Source organism: Condylostylus longicornis, unplaced genomic scaffold (assembly GCF_029603195.1).
Source record: "Condylostylus longicornis isolate FDR11 unplaced genomic scaffold, ASM2960319v2 ptg000038l, whole genome shotgun sequence".
Taxonomy (NCBI): Eukaryota; Metazoa; Arthropoda; class Insecta; order Diptera; family Dolichopodidae; genus Condylostylus; species Condylostylus longicornis.
The window spans coordinates 9795213-9822904 of NW_026578007.1; the positions used below are offsets into that span (position 1 = coordinate 9795213).

The following is a 27692-nucleotide window of genomic DNA, read 5'->3' on the forward strand; positions in this document are numbered from 1 at the left end:
AAAGCTGTTAAAATTTCAGGCTTCTACATGTTGGAGTTTAGAAGCAAAACCAACGGGCAATTTAACCGGCTAGTTTATTTTTTTAAAGATAAACTATGCTATGTCACAGTAAAAGAGACCCACCAGTACTTTTCTGCGTTCACAAAATTCAAAAAATATTTGTCCTTATTTGTTCACAAAGTTTACAATGGTAAGAAGTTATTAACTATATGTACATGTCAAAATTATTATGCCTGACAGTCATAAATTTATAAAGAAAAAGAAAAATTGTCCGGAAGCAAAATTTTTCCGTTAACTATTTGAACAATTCTATAATCAATCGATTCTAAAAACACTAGTCGACTCAGATTCATTAACAAAATTTTCAAAGATGTTCTCTTAATTATTTCTTTAGATGTGATTAAAAATGTAAAATCAGTCGCTAGTGAAAATGTTGGTTCGAAGCTCTGATATGTTCGAAGAATTTCAATGGTTAAATTTCTTGATTTCCAGTTTTATATAGTTTAGTGTTCGTTCACTTTAAGATTTATAAATTCTGGGCTATATAAATTGAAACGGTCAACACTAATATTTATTTTAGGTTTATAACCTAATATATGAAATACTTATATACAATGGCCCCACCGACAAATAAAAATAAAATTTCTTTTTTATTTTTATTTTATATTAATTTGTATTTTCTCAAATTAATTACATTTATCGAAAATAATTATTATAACAAAAATAAATATTGAAGAGATGAAAAGAGAAAAATAAAATTTATATTGACTTAGAATTAAAATAGTATATAAGAGAAATAGAGAATAATTTGGCATACTTATTAAGAATATTTAATAAAAAGGATAATATCTGTTATATTACATACTGTTTTTGTATTTAATATAGATATGGGGAGAATCTTATAAATTTAATAACTTCAGTATAACAATATTGACTCAAGTGATAAAAATAATTACAATTGATTTATAAATTACTTTGAATTACAACATTTTTTCTTTCGAATGTAAGGGTTTCCATTTCCTCTGCAGATATTATCTTAAGCACTTAAACGTATATTATAAGGAAGTATATATTTTCTACTACAACACAATCAGTCAATTTTGTAAGTCAGAACTAAGATTAACTAGTTTCGGACACATACACAAAATTTAAAAGTTGTAATTTTTGGAAAATATAAAAGACTCCAAATAAAAATCGAAAATGTGGAAAATTGATTGATATTTTTAACAATTTTATTTTCAATTTCGTTTGGATGAATTTAATTTTAGTTTCAATCAAAATTTTTACAAAATTTAGCCTAAAAATAATCTGGTCACACTCTCAGTTTTACTAAAAAATAATTTTTTTAAATTGTGTTGCAGGTGTTTTTCAAATTTTAATTTGACGATCTTTCAATTATTGCAATGAATTTTAACAACAGCCACCTTACTATGTGAGTCGATTTTCGTGAAACGATTTTCGTATTTGTCGAAATAGGAATGTAGTACCATACAAATTGATTCGTGAAAATTGAATTACATAGTAAGGTCCCAAGCTATTTTAAAGCTATTTGCCTTATTGCCACTAACATATTTAAGAATTTAGAGTACATTTTATATAGTTAAATCTAAAATTGATATAAATTTATATTTTGAAGTCATGGCAAAAAAGCTTTAACTATAAAGTTCGTATAATTCCTTATCAAATTCGTATTAGCAATAAAAATTGAAGTTTGACAGAAAATTTTTATGGTTTAAGCCCAATTCTTACTCTTCGTTATGTTGTATATTCTAGATCTAACTGTGAAATTTTACTATTTCCGCTTTAGTGACTTAAATCTGTCCTCATCATAAAAGTTTAGGATAGTTTGCAAGATAGTTTGATTTTAATTGTTATCCTATTAAAAATCGCTTAATTATTATATCAGGGATAAATTTAGTAAGCACATTAAACCCATACAAATTTGTTCAAAAATTTTCAATTTTAAAATTTATTATAATGTAAAAATTGAAAAATTTAATTTTATTATCCTTTTTTTACTCTATTTTTTTTTGTATGTATATTTGAATTTCATATTGTACATTACACACTTACATATATGAGTTCGAACCGAAATTAAGTAAAGTAAAAAATAAAATCAAAGTCATACTGCAGAATAAAAGTTTGTCGTAATTTGTTGTAACTATAAATTCGAATATTTATTTTGATTAAATTTTCCTCTCTTCTTCTTCTTCATCTTGTACACATATAAGATAACTAAAAACTGAAGTACGAATAATTTTCAAAAAACCAAATTAAAATCAGAAAAAAATTGAAAAATCTTGTCTTTTTCGATTTATTTTGTACTCAAAATTTTTGTTTTCTATAATTTTTGTCTCATTTATGTCGTAATAATTCGATTTCTATAAGAATTTTATTGAATTTAGGTACAAAGTGTCGCCAACGATTCTATAGAATATTTATTACAATTCATTTAAAGGAATACAAAGAAAATTGCGAATTAGTCCGGATTGGTCAGTATAATCCGGATAGTATGGAAATCCAAGAGAATCTATAGGCTATTAACTGCAATGTTGAAGATTTCATATTTATTTTAAATACATAATATAAAAATGTTAAGTTACATATGAGCTTATGGTGTATGATATGGTATATCTACCCTTAAACTACTACCATAAGCTGATGTAGTTCTTGGAGTGATACAAATTTTGAGAACTATACTTGATTTTAAATGGAACGCTATAGAAATTATCTATTGTGCATTTGAATTTTATTTAACGAATTACAAATTTTTAAGGTAGTTATCACAATTACATATTGTGCTCAACTTACTTGTTACGCAGTAGATGGTTGTCTCAATAATTTAATTGAATTCTTCATCTCAATAGTTTAATTGAAAAACTTTTGAAAGGTTTCAGAGTCTTATGAAATGTTAACAAACAAGTCTTATTAAAGATGCAAATTTATTTATAACCAAGATATATTACATATGCCTATATGTAAATTGGTCTAATGACTAAGCTCAATAAAGGATTTAAAGCGTAAAATCAAATATAGAGTATCACATAGAAAAATTATTGCCCCAAAAGTAATTTTTCTGATCAATTTTACTTGCCTGGAAAGGAAAGGAGATAAAAGAAAATCTAGTTCCAAGGTGAACTTTACAAAATCACACAACTGAAACGAAATTTTCTCAATATTAATTGAAACCCCTTGTATTAAAAAAATCAGTTTTTGTAAAAATTTGTGTAGTACTTTCTAAAACAAACTTCTTCTTCTAACATTACCACATTTGGGACAATTTTTCTTCTACATAATATTTTTCTTTTCTTTTTTTTTACTTTTTACTTGCTTTTAAATAAAATGAATTCTCATGTCAATAAAAATGATTTTGACTTGTTGTTTTATACATATGTAAACATTATACATAATTGTAGAAATAGACATATAGACTATAAATCATCTTATATGCACACGTACAACATGTAGAATTACACATTAATCTACTACATATATGTACTTACGGGTATATATTATATATTATGTACTTTAAACCTTACAAAGTTTTCTTTGTTATTTGTATTTTAAATATAGTTTTTTGTACTAAATTAAATTAGAACACACTATGTATTAGGAAAAAACTAATAATTTCGATTCTAGACTTACTGCATTATTAATTAATGAATTAATAAATTAATGAACTAAAAGTTTGACCCATATATACAACCTCAATAACCCAAATCAAAATTATTATAACTTTTGCCAAAGTAAAAATATTAAGAATATACCAATGAAAGTCCGGCTGAAATAGCTTTAAATACGGAAGGAATTATCAACTGGTATACACTCATATGCCTACCTATAATTTAATCATGGTTTACATTTAATTCGATTATAGCAGAAGACTCAAACTAAAATATATAAAAATAATCATTTTTGGAAATATTACCAAGCCCGATTCTGATTTGTCCGGTGCCCTCTCGCTTTCAAAGCAATGAACAATACGCAATAAACATTGCATAATATTGCGATAAACAGTTGCGCTATTGTTTGCCTTCGCTCATTTCATATACTTTACATATATGGTGATTCCTATGTTGAATATTACAATAACTATATATTAGCTATACAATAACTATATATCGAAGTATATTAGCAAATCAAAAAAGTATTGCGATTTTCCAGAATTTTAATATTATACAATACAGTTATACTTATATTTACATCGTATTGTAGAAATTGTTGTCATATTTAAGAATCTTTAATAACTTTAAAATCTTTAAGGATGAAAATACTTAATATAATCATATAAACTGTAATCAATAGAAATTCTTATGTCTGCGAAATTTATGTATTTGGCCAACAATAAACAGTAGCTAAAATTTATTTAAAAATCGGACAACATTCTTAGAATTTATTGAATTTTTCCTATGAAAATCTTTCAATTTTCATTTCATTTATTGAATTTTTATCGTAATTAAATTCAATATCTTTTATAGGCAATGAAGTATGGGGGTTCATCGGTTCAATTTAGGAAAAATTTATGAACAAATTTCAAAGTAAAACTATGTACCAATTTTATTTACTTGAAATTTTTTTTTAAATATTTTTAGGTTCAAATGTTGTCAAAGGACAATGAAAATTTTATTCTCTTCATATACACTTCATTTCTAAGTAGAGGGCTTATACTAACCATATATGTATAAGGCAGAAGTATAAAAAAATAAAATAAGGAATATTAAACAAACATGGTCCTTCTTGCTTCTATTTAAAAATTAATCAAGATTATACTGAGAAAAAACATAGGAGTTAATTATATTGAATTTTGTTCAATTGAAGTAATTTTTATACATAAAAATTTATTAATTCGTTGGCATGTTACTAGTATATAACCTGGATTGTTTCTCAGTTATTAAATTAAAACTCAAAGAATGTACATCCAAAATATATCTACATCAGTAAATTAGTATTTCATATTGCATAATATAATACTGAGTAGACATTAGATTTATGAAAGCATAGTATACTCAAAAATTGAATAAACAATGTTCAAAGAGAAATAATGACAAGTTTCAACACATAATCTTAAAAAATATATTGAAATTAATCCATTGATTTTTATAAAAATGAAAATAGAATTTAAAATATTTATTAAATCTCAACAATTATTGCTATATGATTAGCGAAAATTCAAAAAAATTACTGTAATGCTATGGCATACGCACAAAATACTATTTTAGCACAAAATTTATGACTATCAATTTAGTAATTAAATCTCAAAACCAACAAATGTTCAACTCTAAATCTGTGTAATTAAAAGAACAATATTACTATTAAACAAACTCGTGTCTCACAATTTAAAATTTCCTTAAACAATTAATTACAGTGTCTGTAATAAAGCAAAATTTTGATCCATTTCAATAAAATTAAATTTACTCTTGTATAAAAATAATTAAATTTGACCAAAAACTTTCGAATAAATATTTAAGAAATTTTTCTGTAAAATTTTTCATCTTGAATTTCCTCTTTTATTCCAATTTACTATAATAATTAAAAACTAAAACTTTAAAATTAAAATTTAAAAAGGAAGAACTCCAAATATCCTTTTTACCTATTATACTTTTTGTTTATTCATAAGTTAAGTTTTAAGTTGATTTTCTATACACAATACCGTCATATGCCCCGCTAACAAAAATTTAAACAATATTCTCATCCTTAAAATACATACTTGCAGTTAAAAAAATAATCTAATATACCGCAATTTCATATTGTTTTTTATTACTAAAAAAAAAAAAAATTAATAATTTTTTTTTTCTGTAAAAAACAAACAATATGTGCGGAAAACCACCAAAAGATTTTTATTCACTTCCACTCAATTAAAGAACAAGCAAGTATAAGTAAACAAATAAATAAATAAAATCGAAAAAAAATAGGGAAAAAAAACAAGATATAAGAACAAATAAAGAAAGTATAAAGAAGGACATCAAACATTTACATATAAACTAAAACAAAAAAGGACAAAAAAACTTTCAACAACAATATGTTTTCGAATATCGTAAGGATCACTTAATTATATACACATGTATATTTTACACACACACATATTCCATTCATTTGTATTTTATTTTTGTGTTCCATAATAATAGAAAAAAAAAAGACAAAAAAACATAGGAAAAATAGAGTAAAAAGCATTTGATGTGGTCAGCCTATAACCAACAACATTACCTATTTTTCGTATTGAATTTTTAAATTTTCCTTGTAAGAATGTATTTGGCGCACTTTAAGTTAATAACCTTCAAGCTAATATGAGTAACTCTACAAATTTAAATATTTTGTTCTTAAATTTCACTTTTTGAAATCTGATAATCTGGGAAAATATGCCGAGTATTATTATTATTTTTCGAAGCGAAAAATAAGTGTTGAACGAACTAAGAATATATGTCAAAGAGCAGTAAAGAAAGAGATCCCAACGTCCTACATGATATGACCAGAAACTTAAAGAATGGCCCATAATCGAGAATGAAACGGGGAAAAAATTTATTGTTTCTATACTATCAAATAAATCACAAATAGCAGAGCCTATAAAATATCGAAGAAATCTTTCTAATATCTTCTTAAAAATAATCAAAAATATAAAATCGGCCCATAAAAATCCAGTTTGTAACTCATATTTAGTAAATATAGACCCTTGAACACAGTACTCCCATCACATAAGATACAAAAATTTCATAACCTTAAAATTTCGGGAATATAAATTGGCGAAAATTCGAATTTTACGAATTTCGAGAGGCCATAACTTAAGTGGAGTGATCTCCCCAATAGACTGGAAAAAATTTTCTTAATAGAAGATATGATGAGAAAATATGAAAATTTTGGAAAAAAAAAGGGATTTCAGATAACGGTTAATTCTAACAGACTTCTTTTGTTTTTGAAGCTGTTTTTAAGCTTCAGATAATTTGGTTTACATAATTTTTCGTCGTCTTCTCTTTCTTCCTCTTCATATTCTTCTCATGTATTTCTCTTGAAAATTCGACATATCAAATTCATTACGATCACAATACCTTCTTATTTGAATGCAATTCAGTCGGGCAAAAAAACTAAAAGTACATATGAAATTAAAAAAAAAATAAGAAAAAACAAAATAAAAACAAGGAACAAACCACCACTCGGGAATTATCTTTTGTCTTTAATACTAAGTTGGTATTTTTTTCAATTCTCAAAAAAAAAAGTTAATATTGAAAAACATAAAAGGAACATTGGAAACGAGTAACACTTTTACCTTGTCCTTTTTCATGTTTTCCTTGTCGTTTTTTTTTGTTTCTTTTTCGTCCTGAACTATACGATTTCAATTTTTTATTGTTTTCTTCTATGTTTGACTTTATTCATTTCTGGCTTTTTTTCTTTGTCGTTTTTTCTTTTGGTTTTATTAACTAGACTAAAATGTTCCAAACTATATTTACAGGATCTATTAGTATAAATGTATAATATTTACTGTGCAATATTGGTTATAATGAAAACTACATACATATATTATATGACGTGTATATGGCTATAGAGAAATAAAGTCAAAGATATTTGAGGAGGCGCAAGAAAAAATAACAGGAAAAATAAACATCGAAAATGACAACCGAACATTAAAGTAAAAACAATTGAATTCTTGTATACGCTAATGTAATTTTTTTTTCTTCTTCTCATACAAGTAATACAGGAATAGTATGCGCTTGTTATCATATACTGTAGGTTTTTTTTCGGTTCCTATTGTAATTCCTTGCACATATTTTGTAAATTTACATATATAGATAACAGTTCGTTAAAATGCTTAAATATACGTGCAAGTATTTGTCTCTATAAAAATTTCGGCAGATGTTTGTAAAATAAATATTTTACATTTCCACTTGTTAATCAAATAATATAAAGGCATGATCAGAATTAAAATGCATTTTGCTAAATGAATATTGTTACTCCTTGCAATTACAAATCAAAAGTATTCAATTGTAAAAAATTGAAATTTTTTACTTGCTAACTGGAAAAAAAACAAACACTTCAGTAGTTGTTCAGTACTTAAGGTTAAAACTGCATAGCTATATAAAATCTCTGCATATAATTTCTGCATAAAATTTTGAAAGCTTTACAATTCTAGCTTTAAGAACTGCATTCTTACAAAAACCCACTGCAGCCGTTTATTTTTATTCAAATAAAATTCTATATACCATGTAGTTACTAAGTATTCTAAAAATTTTAATATTTCATTTAAGGGAACTATATGATCGACACTTAAAATCCAAGTAAATCTGAAATTAATTGAATTGATTAAGCAAAAATTTTAATAAGAAAATTTTTAAAGAAAATTGAATTTTAAAACAAAAAGTAAATTAAACTTTGTATAAAAATTGAGATCACAGAATTAAGTTGAACTGCATACATAAATAAATAGAGAAAGGTTTTGGAGAATTTTGGAGCATGCCAATAAATTATTTGGACGATAAGAAGAGTAAAAAAAATTCAATTTGACACAGAAAATCTTACTAGAAGGAAGTTAAAGTTCAATAATGAGAAATTTTTAAGAGAACATCTTTAACAATTAAATACAAAATTTTTAATAGGATTTTAGCACCAGACCAAAATCCGGGATTTTTTAAATGAATAAAACCTTCACTTTACATAATCAATTAAATACAATTAAATTTTAATCTATGGTCACGTCATAGTCTCTTAAATCTGCTTGTCTACAAATAAAAATTCAAAATTTAATACAACTTTTATGCAAAGGTTCTTCACGTAGCGGTGTAAATTAGTCTAACATCGAAGCATTTGTGAAAATTTATGACCGATATTGTTGTTGCTTCGTGTATAAAAAGCATGCCACCCTAAATAGTACTCGACTTAAACCCTATAGTGCATACTTCAAATTTTTGCTCGTGCATATAGCTATTTTTATTTATTTTAACAATTTACTCGTTATGTTTTTAGAAATCCTTGAAAGGAACCACGAAACACATATTTAAACCAGTTAACGTTACTGCATTAGCCCGTTCTAGTAATAAAAACGCTGCACAGTTACTTGAAAACCTTTGATATTTTTCATTTACAAACTGCAAAATATCGAATAGCATTGTTGTTTCGATATTATTTATATGAAAATTTTGTATTTGAAAGTAAAAAAACGAGAATTCAAAGCAAAGTTAAAAGAATCAAAAGCTATATAATAACGGGAATTGAATTAATTAATAATTACTCCTTAAATAATAAGTTTTGGGGTCTAGAATTCCCATTTGATTTGTACAATTTCTATGTTGTTATTTCAATTAGTCCTTTAACTTTTTTCTTCAGAAACTCTTAAACATATTTTTATTTCGTAATAATGTAATCAACTTTCTAAGCTCAAATAATTGCAAAATTTGATTTTGTACAATTGAAATTTCATCTATTACTTGTATCGCCAACATTAGGGCCATTCACAATATTATATTGCATACTACATAAGAAAATAACAATGAAAACAATAAGGTTTACTTAAAAAATTCCGTTATCATTATATAAGATCAACTTCTTCTACACTGTGTGTATTAAAAGTTCATATACACATTTTATAAACACACCATATACATAAGGTATACATTCATAATTTCCTTCCATATATATCATATACCATATACCTGTCGCAATCTATAGCTAAAAGATTAAAAACCACGACCGCAGACATTTTACTTTGTGTGTTTTTATTTTTTTTTTGTTTTTCTTTCCTCTTGTATTGTATATTAAAATTTTCTTTTGTATACAAACATATAATATGGTCAAATATGGAAAATATCGCGAAATGAAAGAATTATCAAACATATATAAGTATAAGAGGACATTTAAATTTTAGTTTTTCTTATATTTTTGGGGTTTATTATCCTTATTTTCCCCATAAAAGTTGTTGCTGCAATGAAAAGCTGTTTAAATAAACAAAAATCAAAAGAACAACAAAAGAATATTAAATGTTTGTAATGTAATGTAAGGGCATACAAAAGGATGTATGTACACATTAACACATATGTATAAATTAACGTGTTCACAAAAGATAAAATGGTAAGTAAATGAATTGTATATTGAAAGAAAAAACAGAAACGAGATAATTCCTTGGTTTTTATGGACTATACAATTTGAATCTGCTAAAAGTTGAATAATGTTATGTGTAGAAAAAAGAAAATAGCAAAAATCCAGATGAAAATTTAATACTTTTTTCCATCATATTCTTTCATACAGGGTGATTCAGTAAGGAATATACAAGATTTTGTTCAGGACTAGATGTTAAATCTCAAAGAGTTCCGAGTTACATGGATTTTAACGAATTTTCATTAAATTTCTGCTTTTCCAAGTTTTCCTGTTCCGAAAGAGATAGGCGCTTCAAAGAAATAGTTTTTGAAAGGTCTATTTAAGGGCTTACTTCATTTTGTATTTTATGTATTTTCGGAATACTAAGCATTCAAACTTTAGGAAAAATCAAGTATAATTTTAGTTTTTGTTACCTTTTTTTATAATTAGAATCATCCTGTATATACAGGAATATAAAAGTAGTAAACTGCCCAAATAATCTAATTTTGAGATAGTTTTATGTGTATAGAACGTCCTAGTTTCATGTTTCTTTGAATGTTTGGTAGAATGCCCTTAAATAGAATTCTATACAAAAAGAAACAGAATTTGTAATTTTTGTTTAAATTTGAAAATTATTCATTTAATTCATTACAATTATGGATTTTTGTTATTTAAATTAATTATGTAAGTAAAACTTATTAATTACAAAATTAAAAGTATACAATAAAGAAAATATTCAACATAATCATGACGAAATCATGAATGCGGAATTGTAAATTGGCCGAAACAAGAAAGTGTATAACAATATCTAGATAAATGATGGACAACAACTCTGGATATTAAATATATCTAATTCGAATACACGATTATAACTTTTCAATAATAGAAAATTATTTAGAAATATATAAATGTAATTAAAGAAGAAATTCAATAATATTTGAAAATTCATGAAAAATCTACAAAATTATCGAATCATAGGACTAGGAGAAAAAGATTTTTTTATTTAAAAAAGGAAAAAACATTAAATAATTCCTAAGATTTAAGCAATTAAGAGCTATATGCAAAATATTTTATATTTAATGATCATCTCGCCCACTTAATAGGCTTAAAAATTGTTAAAAATGATATTATAAGCAAAACTTTCTCACCCAAAAATATGAAATTATTATATTAAGAAACGTTTTCTATAAACAGGGTGTCCAAAAACAAAATTAAAATGTACTTCTATTGGAATTATAATTTTAATTATAATTTATGTATTTGGAATGAAATAATTCAATTCAAATAGCAGGAAAGTAAAAATATACTAATTATACGGCTTAAGTTCTAATTTGTATTCAAAATGTATAAATTGTTCAGCACGCTCTAAAATAATTGACTTTTAGGGTTCAGACAGACATGCAATTTTCAAATTTACAATTACTGCTTGATTTTAGAATCTTTTAAGCGCACACCTAACCAACTAAACTATTGTGTAAATTTCAAATCGAATGCATTAAATAAAAATCATAATTAGTTTGTAATAAATTACAAACTGTTTAGTTGCTTAATTGCGACAATATAGAAATAATTTATTGCTTATTTATTACAGTTGCAAAACCAAAAATTAATGTCTATCTGAGCCGTTATATTTGATATATGGAAGTTTTATTTTCATTTACAGTAGAAAATTCTAATATTTATCCCAAATATCGAAAAATCTTGTTTTGTAAAGACAGACTATTCCCTTGAATAAGCGAAAATATATTATACTGCTTTTAAAAACAATTGACTTACATTGTTCAAAAAACTTTCAAGTGAAATAATACCAAACTATGTATTCAAAAAATTGCATACATATAGGATGAACAAAAGAAAAATATTGAAAGAAATGTTAAGGTAAAGGTTGAATACTCGTACGTATTTAAAGGTTGAACGGTTAAATAAGTTAAGACTGATAGTTTTTTAATTAATTTCAAAATTATGATCAAGAAACATTTTTCTAAAAAAATTAATTCTGAATTTTAGCCTTAATTTAATTTAAATTCTTCTTTTTGCAACTCCAGTCAACTTGTCCAGAGAAATTACAGTTCCATAGCATTTGTATATTCGTTCTATCTATATTGCATCATAAATTATGTTTACAATCGACATTTTATGTGAAATTTTCTGAAAATATTTTCGTTTTTCATTTTCTTCCTTGTCTTATATTGTGTAATCCTTATTGCTATTATTGTTATCCTTTTATACTATTTTTTGCATAAATGTAGTAGAAAAATATTTACAATTTTTATTCAAGTTATATGTGCATAAATACAGTGAATTCTATTAAAACCGGACCCTGTAAAATAAAAATTAAATTCACTGCAAAAATATTTTGTAGTGAAAAAACGCGCAAGCCGTATAAAATTTTTTTAGAAAATTTAGAGGAATTCAATTATTTCTAAAAAATTTTGACCTTGCCTTAATTACCTTTTTTGTTTAAAATATAACAGAATAGAAAAACACTATTTAAAATATTTTGAAATTGCCATTATTCCTTAGATTTTTGAACTCACGGAGAGAAATACGAATACTGTAAAGGTCGAAAAATTTCGAAAATTTTCAATTTTTATTTAACAGTACCTATGTGTATCTCATAAAACCTGACTTATTTTCGGCTCCTTGCGATTTCAATTCTGCCAGGTTTTACTGTATTTGGTTTACATTAATATACAGACAAATATATTGAAAAAACATAAATGTGTGTATACGTTTTAAGAAATGTATTGTAAATGCATTGTGAATATACAAATAATTTATACGGTATAGCACAATGATAAACATACTTACATGTATGTAGATAAGAATAAGAAAAGTAAAATTCAAAATCAAATTCAAATAGAAAAAGAAAATTTTCTTTAACATTACAGAAGTTATGAAGAGCGACATTGTCTGTCATCACCACAAGACTGTTACAAATTAATATACATATATATGCATCTACGTATATTATTGAAATATTTTTATATGTGGTTACAAAAAAATGTTAAGTTATTTCTGTATTGACTATACAATAAAAATCTATAGAAAAAATAAGATTTCTATACAAAAACACGGAAAAAAAAGTGAATTGAAATTGATGGTAAAATCAGTAGAGTTCAAAATTTAATAGTTCAAAATTATTAAATTTAATTTCAAAATCTAAGTTTTGAATGGATTTCTACACAATATTTAAGATTTTAAAATAAAATTTTGCAATATTTCAAATTTTCAACAATATCACAAAATCTTATCTCAATTATTTTCTTCTATATTCATATACTTGAAATGAATTTCCATAATTAAAAGTAATTAACATTCTTAATTTAAATTTTAGATATTTTTCGTCTATATAGTTTCCAATCCAATTCAATTAACTCTTTTTAAAACAAACTGTTCCCGTATTATGAAAAAGAATTCCATTAAAAATTACCAACTGCACTCCGTATTTGATTCTTTAAAATACAACTTCAAATTATATATATGTGTGTGTGATCTAAAGTTCTTATATAAATTCTCAAAATTTATTAATTTATAGTAAAATTTAGATTTGAACTTAGATCTCCAAATTTTAACAATTTATAAATATATTGAATATTTATGACAAAATTTTGAAAAATTAAGAATTTCATCTATCAGAGTCAAGTTAGTTCGCAGAAAAATATGGAAACAATGTAGAAATAAAAGTAAGACACAATTTTGAACGGTTGTTATAAGTTTTTTTTTTAGAGTTAATAAAGAAAACAAATTGGTATAAATAAAATTATAGTGCCTTAGTTTTCCCAATAACTCTCATACAATTAAAGCTGGAACAATGTTTAACATACCAAATTAAAGCTTAGCTTACAGGAACTGTACGCGCATAAAATTTAGAATAAGCTGCAATGCTACGTTACTTGAAAAACTAAGGATTTTTAAAACTAAAAGTGAAAAAATCCAAGTTTTTCGAAATTCGCTGTATGAAAAGGTGGACATTCAATAGAAAACCCTTTTTTTATTCTTTCCAAATCATATTTAATCATGAGTTTATCTTACACAGAAACTAAGTATAATTCCTAAAATTTCAAAAAAAGCAAAATGTAAATAAAATTGCCTTTAAGCCCCAATATTTTGGTACATGTTAAGTTACATGAACGTTATAATCCCATACAAAAAATTTTATCTATTTTTTTAAGTTTTATGTCACGGTAGCTCTATAGCATCTTACACGTTTATAAATAAAACTTATTTCGTATTCTAAAAATTTTATTTTTCATAATAATAAAAAAAAAAATTTTTTTTTAAATATGTAAATAGTAAAATTTGGATTTGAACCCTGGTCACCAAATTTCATGTTATAACAAAATATGAAGATTTTTAAAATTTTATAAGATTAAGACCTAAATCTCGATTAATGGTGGACAAGTCAACTGACGAGAACCATTGCAATCATATTGTGAATCAACAAGAGCACAACATGTGGAAAACGTTTCAACAACTTAACCTAACTTAATCTATATAAACAAAAATACATATTAATGATTTCCTATACAAAATCCCCCAAACAGATCCCATCATGAGTTGGATATGTACAAAACTTAAACATTATTCTATAAATTGTAGTATACACATAAAAAATCTAACAATAAACATCGAAATAATAATCAAAATATTTTTTTTTATTAAATCAAAATTATGTTTTTTAATTATCAATAGAGAAAAAGGAATAATATGAAAGTGTTATTGAAAATGAAGAAATTTTAAATTAGAAATATGTAGATTAAGTTTTAAAACCTGGGACCATAGAAGTAATGAAAATTCCTAAAAATTATAACATTATTATTTTGGGAAGGAAACTGAAGAATCACAATTAGTTAGATTTAATTGATTTGTTATCTAGATATTCCAGTGGAAGATAGCATTTAGTAGACAAGTTTAAGAGAACGTTTAACATTTTAGCAGATTCAACGAAGAATATTCAAATTTCCAATAAAATTTGAACTTTATTAATGAATTTTCAGAACCGGTATGAAATGAATATTCTTTACCTTGCTGGGGGTATAAAAATTAATATAATAAATTTGTTGGTTAATAACAGTATTATTATTTTAATTATATGCAATTATATTTTAGTGTATGAAGGTATTAACAAATTTGAACAAATTTTAATTACAAAAGAACTACCACTTTGAAACCTGCTACAAAAATATACTTGGTGAATTCATTTAAAAACCATTAACAATTTCAAGTACGTATATGTATATGAAACTGTGAGGTAAAAACAAATGAAGAGCAAGTTCAGAGAAATTTAAAATTTTTACCAATTTACCAACTTATTTTTTGATAGATCTGAATCCACTCTGATATATGTATGTATATAAAAGAAGAAAAACCGATATTTCCAACGTGTCGGCTCGAATTTCTCTTCTTTTATTCGCACATCACATAAATGTTGAAGAAAATTCTTGATAAATTTTGCTAATATTCAAGATATTAAAAATACTTTTGTATTGCGATACAAGTTAATTCATATATCATGCTGTTACAACTTAAGATTCGGGCTCAAAAATCATGTTCCGTATTGTTGCCGATCATTTTAGACCTATTTTGTAAATGTAAAATGGTATCTAAAATGACGTTCCCGCAACGTAAATAGTAGCTATTAAAATTTTAACAAAGAAACAACGCGTAACCTAAAGTATATCTTACTCTCTCGGACATAAGTTATATAATTTTTTTTTTTGACTTGTCCTACACTCGAAACTTTCGCAATTATAATGCATTACCATTGAGCGGTTATACGTTGTATAATATTTTTCTTTTCTCATACATGCTTACATAGATTTTCTTTTAGTATTGTACAATAAAGAATTTTCCTCAAATACATGACATTTATTGTATATGAGTCTAAGTGTTTACTTAGCAAGTAAAATATAATAAGGGAAAGGGTAAAAGAATTTCAGAGCAAATTGTATGTTCAAAAAAATTAAAGAAAAAAAATGAGGATATGAAGAAAAAATTTATAGTCTTTATTGAAAGATTTATGCACGTTTGCATTTTTTATACTTAAATATTTTCAGTACACACATATTATACATGTTATTTATATGTATATACACAAACGCTCATATTCACATACATATATTAAATTTAATGCGGTCGGGACATATTTTATTTACTTTTTATTATTATTATATTTAATTTTCTTATAGCTTCGATTGTATGATTGTATGTGGTGAGGGACATGTAAACGAAATTTCTAGAGTAAGTAAAACTCGAAAATATTGAAAATTTTTCAAAAATATTGAACTTTGTGTATTAGGAATAAAATTAAAAATAGCATAGAAACAACCCTATAAAATTTTTTTTTATGTTCAAGAATTCATATTTCTTCAATCCTATGAATTATATAATAAATTTTAGCATATCCAAATAAGCTGTTTTACATCATTCAATTTATTCAAAACATCCTGTTGTTTATTTGGTTTTATATGAAATAGATTACAGCGCTAAAGAAAACTCAGTTCGAATTTTTCTATGGTATTAAGCGATCTAATATATAATATCAGATCTCTTAATCCGTTATTAAGAGATCTGATCAATAACGCATTACTTTAGTGTCAAGGAAAATTTTTTTAAAAATAAAATACTGACGTACCAGTGTATTCTTTAAAAATCAAGTACTACCTCCAAATTATCTATAAGAAATATGAAAACAATAAGACCTATGCAGTTTTATTGATTTTGCAGTTTTATTGATAGCCAACCATGATTTCTTCTAAATATAAAATGAACAACGATGGAGGACAATCTTATTACTAGGGTAAATTTTATAATTTTTATAGAAAATTAAAAGACGAATAACAGAAAATGGATTTTCTAACAGACTTGTATAAGAAATAAGATTATAAAATGATAAAAAAGATTTTGAAATTCTTGGAATATGTAATGCAAATATATGCATTTTCACTCTGGAATACTTGGGCATTCTTTAATTGTAAGGAAACCCATGTTAGTTTTAAAAGTTGCATATAATTTTGTTGCAATAACATATTTTCATGTTATGTACAAGTATAAAGCTGTTATAAATTTAGTTTCTTTTGTAATCAATGTTAATATTTTGAATATTCTAAATTCAAAATGTATTCCGTTTTTTTTCCAGATTTTTCCATTGACTAAATTATTATTTGTATTTCAATAGCAAATTCTTTTAATGTTAAAGAATATCTTCTTTTATAATAAATAGTAATTAAATATCATTTTTTCATTTTAATAAGAATTCATAGATTTTAAAAATTGTACTTCTAAAACCGAACATTTTCTAGTTCCTTTTTAATTAGAAAGTTTCCAATTTTAATCAAAATTTCATGTGCATAAATGTTGGATAAAATTTTTCATGAATATTACTGGTTAATATTACACTGTTATAACAACGATTACTATATATGGTATGGTTTAGCGCGCGAAAATCGAAGTCCTATAATAAAATTCATATTACATAATTGAATAACAGCTATATTTACACATATTGTGCATTAACTTACGCATATTTATAGAATCAGAAATTTTTCCATTTTATAAAAAGAATAATAGATTGACCACAAACATAAAGAATTAAAGATCATTTTGAAAAATCTGTGAACATTTTACTTTTTGTGCCACAGATTTAAATTATAGGCCGAAAATAAAACTTTTCCTTCATTTATAACCATCATTTTGAAAATGTGTTGAAAAAATTGGAAAATTCAGCGAAAAAAAATTAACAGTTTTTGAAAATTGCAAAATAAATTTACTTTAATTTGAATTGTATTTGAAGTATCAATTCGGTAATCGGACATTTGCTTAAACATATCTTTTAATAATTTATAGATTTAGAAAATTATGTATGCACTTATAATTTTTACTTATACCTTCCTGTGTTTACAGAATTAATAAATTGCTATTGATTTAAATGCAGCCTATACTAGTTTTTGATAAACACTTGTATGTTTACAACTTTAAGGAGATGGAAGAAGACATTTATGACAAAATATTATTGTAAAGGAATAATAGATTCACTAAAATATATTTTTTGTACGAAATTGTATAGTTTTATCTTGATCGGCGTAGAATTTATGTAAGCAGACGGAAAGAATGATATACGGACAGATTGACAAACAAAAGTTATATTAATATTTTTGAACTTCTTTAGGAAATATACCAATAAGAGCTCTGATTTAATAAAATGACTATAAAATAGTAATATAAAAACTAAAATTAATGTATTATAATTTTCTTTTTTAACACATTACCATTTATTGTTCATTTTCTATTTATATTAGATTAGTACTAATCTAATTTGCATCTTCCACTCATTATTATTATTTGGTTGCAATATAACAGATATAATCCTATTTTATTCTGCTTTTTTTTTTATGTAGTATGTAAAACAAAAGCAAATAACGCTCATGGGAAATTTTCATAATACTCGTATTATGTATGTATATTATACAATTATAATTTGTATACATACATGAGTACTTACATTCTAAAAAGAAAAATTTTTTTGTAAAAACTTTTTACCAAAATTTTAGCGCAACGCTGTGTGTAAAACAAAATTTGAAAAAAAAAAAAAAACAAAAGAAAAAATATTATGATTCCCCATATTAGAATGGTTATAAAATTTTATAATATTCAAATTTTAAATTGCATTATGATTGTAAAAAGAAAATTTCAAAAACTTAGGGGTTGTTATTTTCTTATTATTTTTATTTGTATTTTTTTTGTTTTCAAGTAAAATTTTTTCCCTGCAACTTTATATACATACACACATATATATATATATGTATTTAATTTACCACGATAATGTTAAATAATGTCCCCTATGCCCTTTCTTATTATAATTATACTCGATGTTTGTGCAAAACAATTCTTATGATTATTTAATCGTTTAAATTGGAGAACATTCACATTATTATTTGAAATTGTAACTACACATAGTATATATACCATAGAAGAGCAACTTTGAGTGTGTACATTAAATATTGCAATATTAATTTTGTAATATTCAATACAATTTTGCAATTATTTAAGATTTAAATGGAAAAAAAAAATTTCGAAATCGAAATTTGAAAATATCGTAATCTAATTGAATATTCATAAGAAACCCTTTTTCCTCCGGTTTCCAACTTGTCTATCATCATGGTTCTATCTTACACAGAAACGGAGTAATACTTTAAAAAAAAAAAGTAATTTCAAAGAATAAAAAAGGGGAAAAAAAATTAAAATTGCCTTTAAGGCCCAGAATCTTGGAACCTGCTACATTATAAACATTACGCCTGCATACAAAACTTTATCTACTCTAGCAGGTTTATGCGACGACAACTATATGGCAGTGAATATAAAAATCTTACACGTTTTGTAAACATTATGTAAAAAAGGTTATTCCAAAAATTTAATTTTTCATATGCACAAAAAAAAAATTTTAAATTGGTAAATATTAAAATTTGGATTTGAACCCTAGCCTCAAAATTCCTATAACAAAATATGTATAAAAATATGTATATAAAAGATATAGCAAAATATGTATGAAAAATTTTAAAATTTTGAAAAATTAAGACCTAAATCTCGACTAAAGGTCGATAAGTCAACTGACCAGAACTTTTGCAGTCATATTGTGAATCAAAAAGAGTACAACACATGGAAAACGTTTCAACAACTTAATCTATAAACAAAAACACATAATTATTTCCTACACAAAATCCCCCTACTTATCTGAACCCAACAAAACTTAAATATGTACATATATTCAAATCCAAAAAAATTTTAGTATATGTATAGAAAATCTGCTATAATAAAATCGAAAATATTTTGAATTTTATTTTTTTATTATTAATGGAGAAAAACGAATAATATGAATATTTTATTGTAAATGGAGGAATTTCCAATTAGAAATAAGATGAGTTTGATTTAATACATTCATACATATGTACCAACATTTAGCACAATTATTTATTCTAATTACAATTATATAATAATTATTTATATTATTGATAAATTTCAAATATCCATATTGAATTGCGGCAGGCGTATAGACGGACTAACAAACATTGTGACTCTAATAAAAATATTTTTTTTTCTCTTTTTTTGTTAAATTTGTTAAAAACACTTGCTTTATATATGCACATATATGTAAGTACGCATATACATATATTATTTTTTGTGGTACATAATACATAACAATGAGAACATTTTGCAAATTTCTGTTATAACTAAGTTCTTAAATAACTCTTTTATTTCAAAACATGTAATACTTGATACATACACGCATATCTAAATATTTATTTATATATTGTATAATATACATATTAATAAATAAAATAGAAGGCAAAAAAAAAAATTGGGATTTAAAAAGATCACTAAAGTGGAAACAGAAAAAAAAAGAAAAAAGACGAAACAAAAATACTGCAGCAACAGCACGAAGATTTATAGATAGTTCAAGTCTCTAACAATTGTAATAAATAATGTCCAAGTGTCGCTACACTAATTTTCTTCCATGCCATTTAAAGATGCCATTTTTTTTCTGTTCATGCTTTAAGTATTAGAGTAAAACTGTTTAGTTTTTCTTTACAACTTTTGTCCTTGAGGAAGATTCAGGAATGCTTTTATTTTGTATTATTTTTTCTTTTGTTGAAATTTTCGTTTTCAACTTTTATTTTTTTCTCTTTCCATAAGACTTGATGTCATTCTTGTTGTTAATTGTTTTTATTATTTTTTGTTTCTTGTACTTTTTCTATGTCCCATTGCCAGAAGTAAATAAAAATATTTACATATTTTAATTTTCCGAAATCTTATTTTACGTAAACTAAAACGAATTAAACGATTGCTATACATTTTAAGGACATTTTCAATATTCTCAAGTACATTAAGATAACAAAAAATAGTGAAATTTAGTGGCTTTCATAATCACTTACTAATTTTTAATACTGTTGGATTCTAAATTTAGCAATAATCAGGTTTATTTCTCAATGTTGTAACATCACTTGCAACTGATTCTTTCATACGAATTGATTTTTTTAAATTTTTGGTTGCCAATTGAATTCGGATGTTTTTAAAAGCAGATGATTAGATAAACCTCAAATATCCGCTCCTTTCAACTTCAATCCGCTATAAAAACTTTTCCGCAGGAAGCATTCGCAATTCTTTATCTACTTCACTGACATTCCTACCGAATTCTGTAAAAATCGTTTGCGACCTAATTTTTCTCCCGTTCATAACCATTACAGCTGCAAATGCATCTTCAACTTAATAAAAACAAATACTAGACCATTAGATTTATTATAAGTTTCTAAAATTTTCACTGAACTCCAAAAAAAAATTTTCATTGCAAACTAAATCCCTGAATATTTTCATATAAATGGTTTACATATACATATGTAGGTACATACGTTTGCATCACAGAAATTTGCAACCGTTGATTCATTGGAAATCCTACAAAAAAAATTGCGTGCTCCTTATTTTTATTCAATGCAAGAATTGATTTTTTGCCGAGCCTTTATACTGAAAAGTTATCAATCGAAGTTTTTTGGAATTAACTTCTTTATCCTGTATTATTGTGCATCGCAACATGTGACCAAATCATAAGAACTTTGATATTAAAACATCGTCATCTACATCGCAAGAAAACTTCACTTTTATCAGCGACATACATATGTAAATATATTAGTATTTCTTTAATGCCGGTTTTAAAATATTCCTATGCGTTGTTTTTTGCTGAATTATCTTAAAGTAAAAAGGATTTATATTTTTTAAATAAATTGAATAGTATGTAATTTAAATTTTAACCTGGATTAAAGTACGCTGCACCGCGTCTCACCAACTTTATTGATTTGTAAAATTATTTAAATTTCAAAACGCTTGCACTTTCCCAGTACTGTAAATAACACCACAAATCGTACATGTGGAAAGTACGTATTACAAACACTAGGTGTGATAACGAACATAAAATTAAACTGACGGCACAAAAAATATTTTCTTTCCGAAAATGAAAAGAAATTTAGATTGAATTTTTCCATCCTTCTAGAATACTTCATCGCCAAAAGAAATTTTGTCACCCTAAAAATATAATTTTCTGATAAGAAAAATAAAAAATATTTTATAAATAATAAAACGCCTTTTTAAAATTTTACCTTTAAAAGTTATTTAAAATTCTCGATCTTTCAAAAACAAAAGTTAATAAATACGATATTTTTTGAAGAAATGCCCATCTCGTTTATAAGGCGGCTTGAATGTCTGATTTGAAATTCCCTCGAGGCTCAAGCTGCTTTTTTATTAGTCAGCTTGAAAGCTCATCACTTTATAATACATACATACAAATCATGAACATATTACTTAAGTATGTTGTATATGTATAATGGAACTTGTATAAAATGTATGCACTGTTCGCATATTTTTTAAACGCCTTTAACACATTTTTCTGGCAAAACTATAAGAGATAGAGTAAAATGTTATATGGATTAACTTTTAGCTTTCATCGTAGTACATCGAAAAAAAAGAAAAAAACAAAAGTTTTCGAGAAATTTCAAGTTGTTTAAAAAAAAATTTCAAACAAAAAAACCAAAAAGGCTGACTTTGACGAGCCTATCTCAAAAAGTATACCTCATATCAAACTGATTGTAAAACCAATAAATGCTTAAGTAAAGACCAATCGTCTTTTAAACAATTTATTTATTTGCAGAAAAATCTGGTATCCTTTGTTTCAACATGCTGTAGCTTGAAAACAAATTTATCTGCATGCCCCTCCCCACCCGCCTTAAAATTTTTTTTCTGGAAATTGATCAAAGGATCACCCCTGAATTCATTTGTCACCTTATGTGAACTACTTATGTATAAATCTAATTTATGATCAAAAATTTTGTTCTGTTATTCTGGAGAATGACATTGCAAGTCAGTAAGCAAAATTTTTTGAAGGGCTTCAAGTTAAGCAACGTTTATATGAACATATAATAGACTTATATATGAACATATAATAGACTTAATTATAAAATTAAATCAGTTTGGGGAGATCGACAAGTCAAGTGGTGCATTACACTCAATGTAAAAATGTGGCGTTCCCACGTGAGGAAAAACTGAGTATCTGAATCCAATATATATTATTTTGGCAATATGAACATCTAGTATATTTAGTTTTTTATAATATTTATTTATTCAACAATAACTATAATTTTTATCTATAATTTATAAATTCATAATGCGTTAGCGCAGAAACTTTTTAATTATATCTTTTAATTTTGATGCTCTAAACACAGTGGGGCAGCACTTCAAACTTTAAAATTTTTCGTATTTTAATATGTAGTTTTGATTTCATTGTCCAAATTTAAATTAAAACAATACTGAACGTCTACTGTTTGACATATTAATTAAAATAAAGTCAAAGTTAATTCAACTTTTTGAGAGAGAGCAAAAAATTGGCACAAAGAAAAAGAAAGTGTCAAAATGTCAAATTTCCACGCAAAATACATCAGCTCGTTGCGAAACAAGCAAACCAATGAATCTACTTGTATGAGAATAATGAAATGAAATTTAGTTCTAACTTTATTAGACATATTTATTATTAACCGAATATGTTGCAACAGATATGCGATTGTCTAGAATCAAGTGAAATTACCGTCGAGAATTTAACTGCGGGTGGTAATAAAGTTATATACAAATTACTGAATAATTAACTGTCACCGCTTTGGTTCTGTTTCTACAACTAAGTCGCCTTCAAATTTATTATTGTTACATGAATGCTCCAGCGCAAAAAGTTTATAAAGTATTATATTTGTATTATGAAACGAATTTAAAATTTAAAAAATCAAAGTTGATAAGTCTCAAAATAATTATTTGACAGTTTATCTTTCGACACCAACTTCACATACGTTTGACATAAAACGAGTCAAATATATCCATCTTGCAACACTACATTTTAAAAGTTTAAAAAAAGCAGCTAGATTTTTTTTTCAAACACTTTTAGATTTTTTGCGCCTTTAAAGCGGTTTTTAAACCGCTTTTTTAGCCGAAGGATCTCGGATTAAAACTCTGGCCAGGTCAATGAAAAAATTACACTTACTGAGAAAAAAGTGACTATCATGTACCTGTATAATGTAATTTTCGAATGAGAAGAATTATTCCGATTGCGTATCCCGTTTTTTTTTAAATTGTATACAAAAGTTCTCCACTTTGTTTTTGAAAGTGAAACATTCGCTCGATGATTTGAAAAATTTTAAAAAATGCAAAAATCCAATTAAAAAAATTAGTAATCTTATTGGAAAAGTAAAACATCCATTAGAACATACTTATAATTCTGATAATCTTATATATCCATAGTATTTCAAATTGAAAAGATTACCAACAACCCTCAGTATTCAATACAAAGAAAATCTTTTTATTTTTTAGAAAAAATAAAAGCAATTTAAAGATCCTAATGCTAATGGAGTAAAAACAAAGCAAAATGGAATTAATGTTTCGTTAAAATTTCTGCGTAAATAAAGTCGACACTTCGTTTGAGTTTGGGGGGTCACAAATTATTATTTCTTTGAAGATAGAAAAATTATGTAGAGAAGTTTCGTGTTATGTAGAAAAACCTGTTCGTTCTGGAGCCAAAAGCATATTTCATTGCAGCTGGGTAATTTTTCGAAAAAAAATATGTCTTCCACTTTCTTTTTAAGTGAATTAATTGGAATACATATTTCAGAAAATTTCAAACATTTTTTATTTTCTCGGTAAAAATATTCGATTGTGGAATAAAATTTTCACTTTAGCAACAAAGCTTTGACGCTTATCTTTTGTAATCTTGGCATTTCTGTCAGCCGTGTTTGTAATTCAAACACTTTAAAAAGATTTTATTTATATTTTATTATCACGATATTATTAAGTACATATTTAAGTACATATTAAGATATTTAAGTACATATAAAAATTTTGGACATAGTCACAAAAAAAGAAAAAAACATAAAACTACCGAAAATTCAATTTCTTTTAGAGTTAAAAATTTTTGCATTCTTTAGTTTGAAAACCATTGCAATGCCATCACATCTTGCCTTAAGAAGTGTACTATCTTCAAACATTTTCATTAGTTCTGAATTGTCTATTAAAATTAATTTTTTTAATATTTGATCTCCTATTTCGGGATATAAACGTTCCGTTTGAGGTAATAATAACTGGTAAAGAAGGGTCTTTTGTTCTTCTTGTGACAGATCATCAAAAGCATCTGAAAATAGCTCACTTCTTATGTGATTCGATTTTTTCTTCTCCTTACAGGATGACACTTCACTTGAACTTTCACTTTCACTTGATGAACTTTCAATTTCACTTGAACTATCACTTTCGATTTTAAATTTCAAATTATTTTCAGATGAACTTTCTCTAGAACAGTACGAATTTTTACGTAATCTGAATTCTTTTAGTTTTCTATATTTTCTTGTATTCGCTCTACTTTTTTTTTCACATTTCGTATTTTTGTCTTCAGAACCCGATGCTTCATTATTTTTACCAGCTTGAATATCATTGCATAGATTTTCTTTTTCCATTAATTTTTTAATATGATCCTCTCGAATTTGTTTTTCTTTTTTATTTTGGCATTTAGAAAACTCTACCGAAATTGTGTTTGATCCAATTACTTTGTTATTCATAACTGCAATTGCCTTTATAGCATCATCTACACTTTCAAAACAAACAAACGCACGACCTTCCGAATCACCAGTACAACTCTTAATAATTTTTTTTGATGCAATTTTACCAAAGATTGAAAATTCTTTTTCTAAACTTTCCTCATTTATGTTCTTATCCAGATTTTTAACAAAAATATTGCCTGGTCCAAAGCATGACTGCCCACCTTTAACTTTAGCGATTCCAACGTATAAATTGGAGGAACCGAGAACGGCTTTACCATTGAAATTTTCAACAGCTGCCTCTGCAGATTCCATGTCCTCAAAATTAATATAAGCGTGTAAATTAGCGCTTCCTCCCCCATTGACAACGCTGCAGTTTTGTATTTTACCAAATTTAGAGAAAATACGAAGTAAAATATTTTTATTTACATCGCTTGCAAAATCTCTGATTAATACAGTCGACATTCTTAATATAAAATTTCAAATAACTTGCAAAATTTTCTTTGTTGTTTGAATTACTCTGTTACTTTTAAGCTTTACATATATTTATAACTGGGATTTTCCCGTTTTATGTTATCTGACTTATCGCTTATTTTATCAAACTATATTGAAACTTGATTGAAACAGTGAATTTTTTAAACGCTCACCTGTATTGTGTTATTATTGTATTGTATATTCGTATGGTACTTCAACAGAACAAAAAAAAATTAATTTTTTAACAATTCCAAATTTTTTGCTTTACACATTCAAAAATTGATAAAGTTTTTTTTACGTCTAAAAAACTTAGTTGTGAATTCATCTATATTCCAAGATTTTACTTCAGTATTAAATACTATAGTAAGCTGTCAATAAGAAAAAAAAACGCTCACTCTGGCTTGGGCTATCAAATAGTTAAGTATACTATTTATTTAAATATGTTTTCATGCGAATAAAATAAAAGAATGGATTTTCTATTCAATAATAAGTAGATTAAAAAATAATTGAGCTATTTTTTAAGATATAATATAAGCAAGTATATGTTAAAATAATTAATGTCAAAAACCCGTAACGGGACAAAGTTCATTATTAATGATATAATTTTTCTAATTACAAAATAAAAAAATACGTTGCGTTGGAAATATTAGAATGCTTAGAGTGCACGAAAAAAAATTATTAGCATTCAAAGAGCTCATGTTCTGTTGACACTTCATTTTTGAAAAATTTGCGAAATAAGCTCTATTTCATTTTTAAAATCAGAAATCACAAGTTACAAAATATTTTCGTCAATCTGATGAAAGTCGTATACATAAGCCTGATTTGACATCAAATTGTATGCAACGGAAAAAATTATAATTACTCTTTTTTCACGTTTTCAGTTTTTTCAAATCTAGTTTGTTGTGAAAGTTTTGAGCATCGAGCAGCCGATTTTTTTTTTTTTATAATTTTCTTAGGATATTATTGTTAAATTTTGACGTGAAGTCTGAGATAATTTTAGTCTGATACCTAAAAAATCATCAGATTTTATCGTAGATTTAATCTTAGATATTGTATGATATGTAAAAAGTACTTCAGTCAAAAATTTTTTTGCAAATAATATCAAAAATTTTAAACGTTTATGCTACTAAAAATCGAGTAGCCGAAATACTGTGTTAATTGATACTGTGCTAATTGAAAAAAACTAGGAAAATCACCAAAATTTTTGTAAAATAAAATTTTTAAACGTAAATTTTTTTTCGATAACTTGCAATTAAGTCAATTATTATTTAATTATTAAGTGCAATTAAGTCAATTATTACTTGACCAATAAAAGTAAGATTTAAATTTGTGATTTGACATTTATAATGTCATAATGCATTCCACGTTTGGTTAAGTTAAAAAAAGTTGATCAACATACCAAATCATACTTCAACTTCTTCATATACACAAAGTCTTTATACAATATACATATTTTATAATATTTTCTTTAACAAAGTTTCAAACTTACCAAACAACGATTCAACGAATTGGAAACTTGCTATGTTTTCAACACATTGAAGAAGGCCAAGTTGA

General features: G+C 25.3%; 1 protein-coding gene across 1 annotated transcript; it reads right to left on the reverse strand.

Annotated features, from left to right (window-relative positions):
* Positions 1 to 2611: 2611 nt before the first annotated feature.
* On the reverse strand, positions 2612 to 25979 carry LOC129609278 (polyadenylate-binding protein 4-like). The gene is made up of 3 exons (XM_055521211.1): positions 25645 to 25979; positions 25095 to 25419; positions 2612 to 2731 (listed from the first exon to the last, which is right to left on the reverse strand). Exons 1-3 carry the CDS (start codon positions 25977 to 25979, stop codon positions 2612 to 2614), a joined length of 780 nt encoding a protein of 259 aa, XP_055377186.1.
* Positions 25980 to 27692: the final 1713 nt, after the last annotated feature.

Coding starts and splice junctions, on each gene's coding strand:
- LOC129609278 (XM_055521211.1), bottom strand. CDS start 25,979: ATGGAATCTGCAGAGGCAGCTGTTGAAAATTTCAATGGTAAAGCCGTT. Junction 25,420..25,644: donor TCAAACACAATTTCGGTAGA/GTTTTCTAAATG, acceptor GTACTGTTCTAG/AGAAAGTTCATCTGAAAATA. Junction 2,732..25,094: donor AAGATAGTACACTTCTTAAG/GCAAGATGTGAT, acceptor AATGCACAATAG/ATAATTTCTATAGCGTTCCA.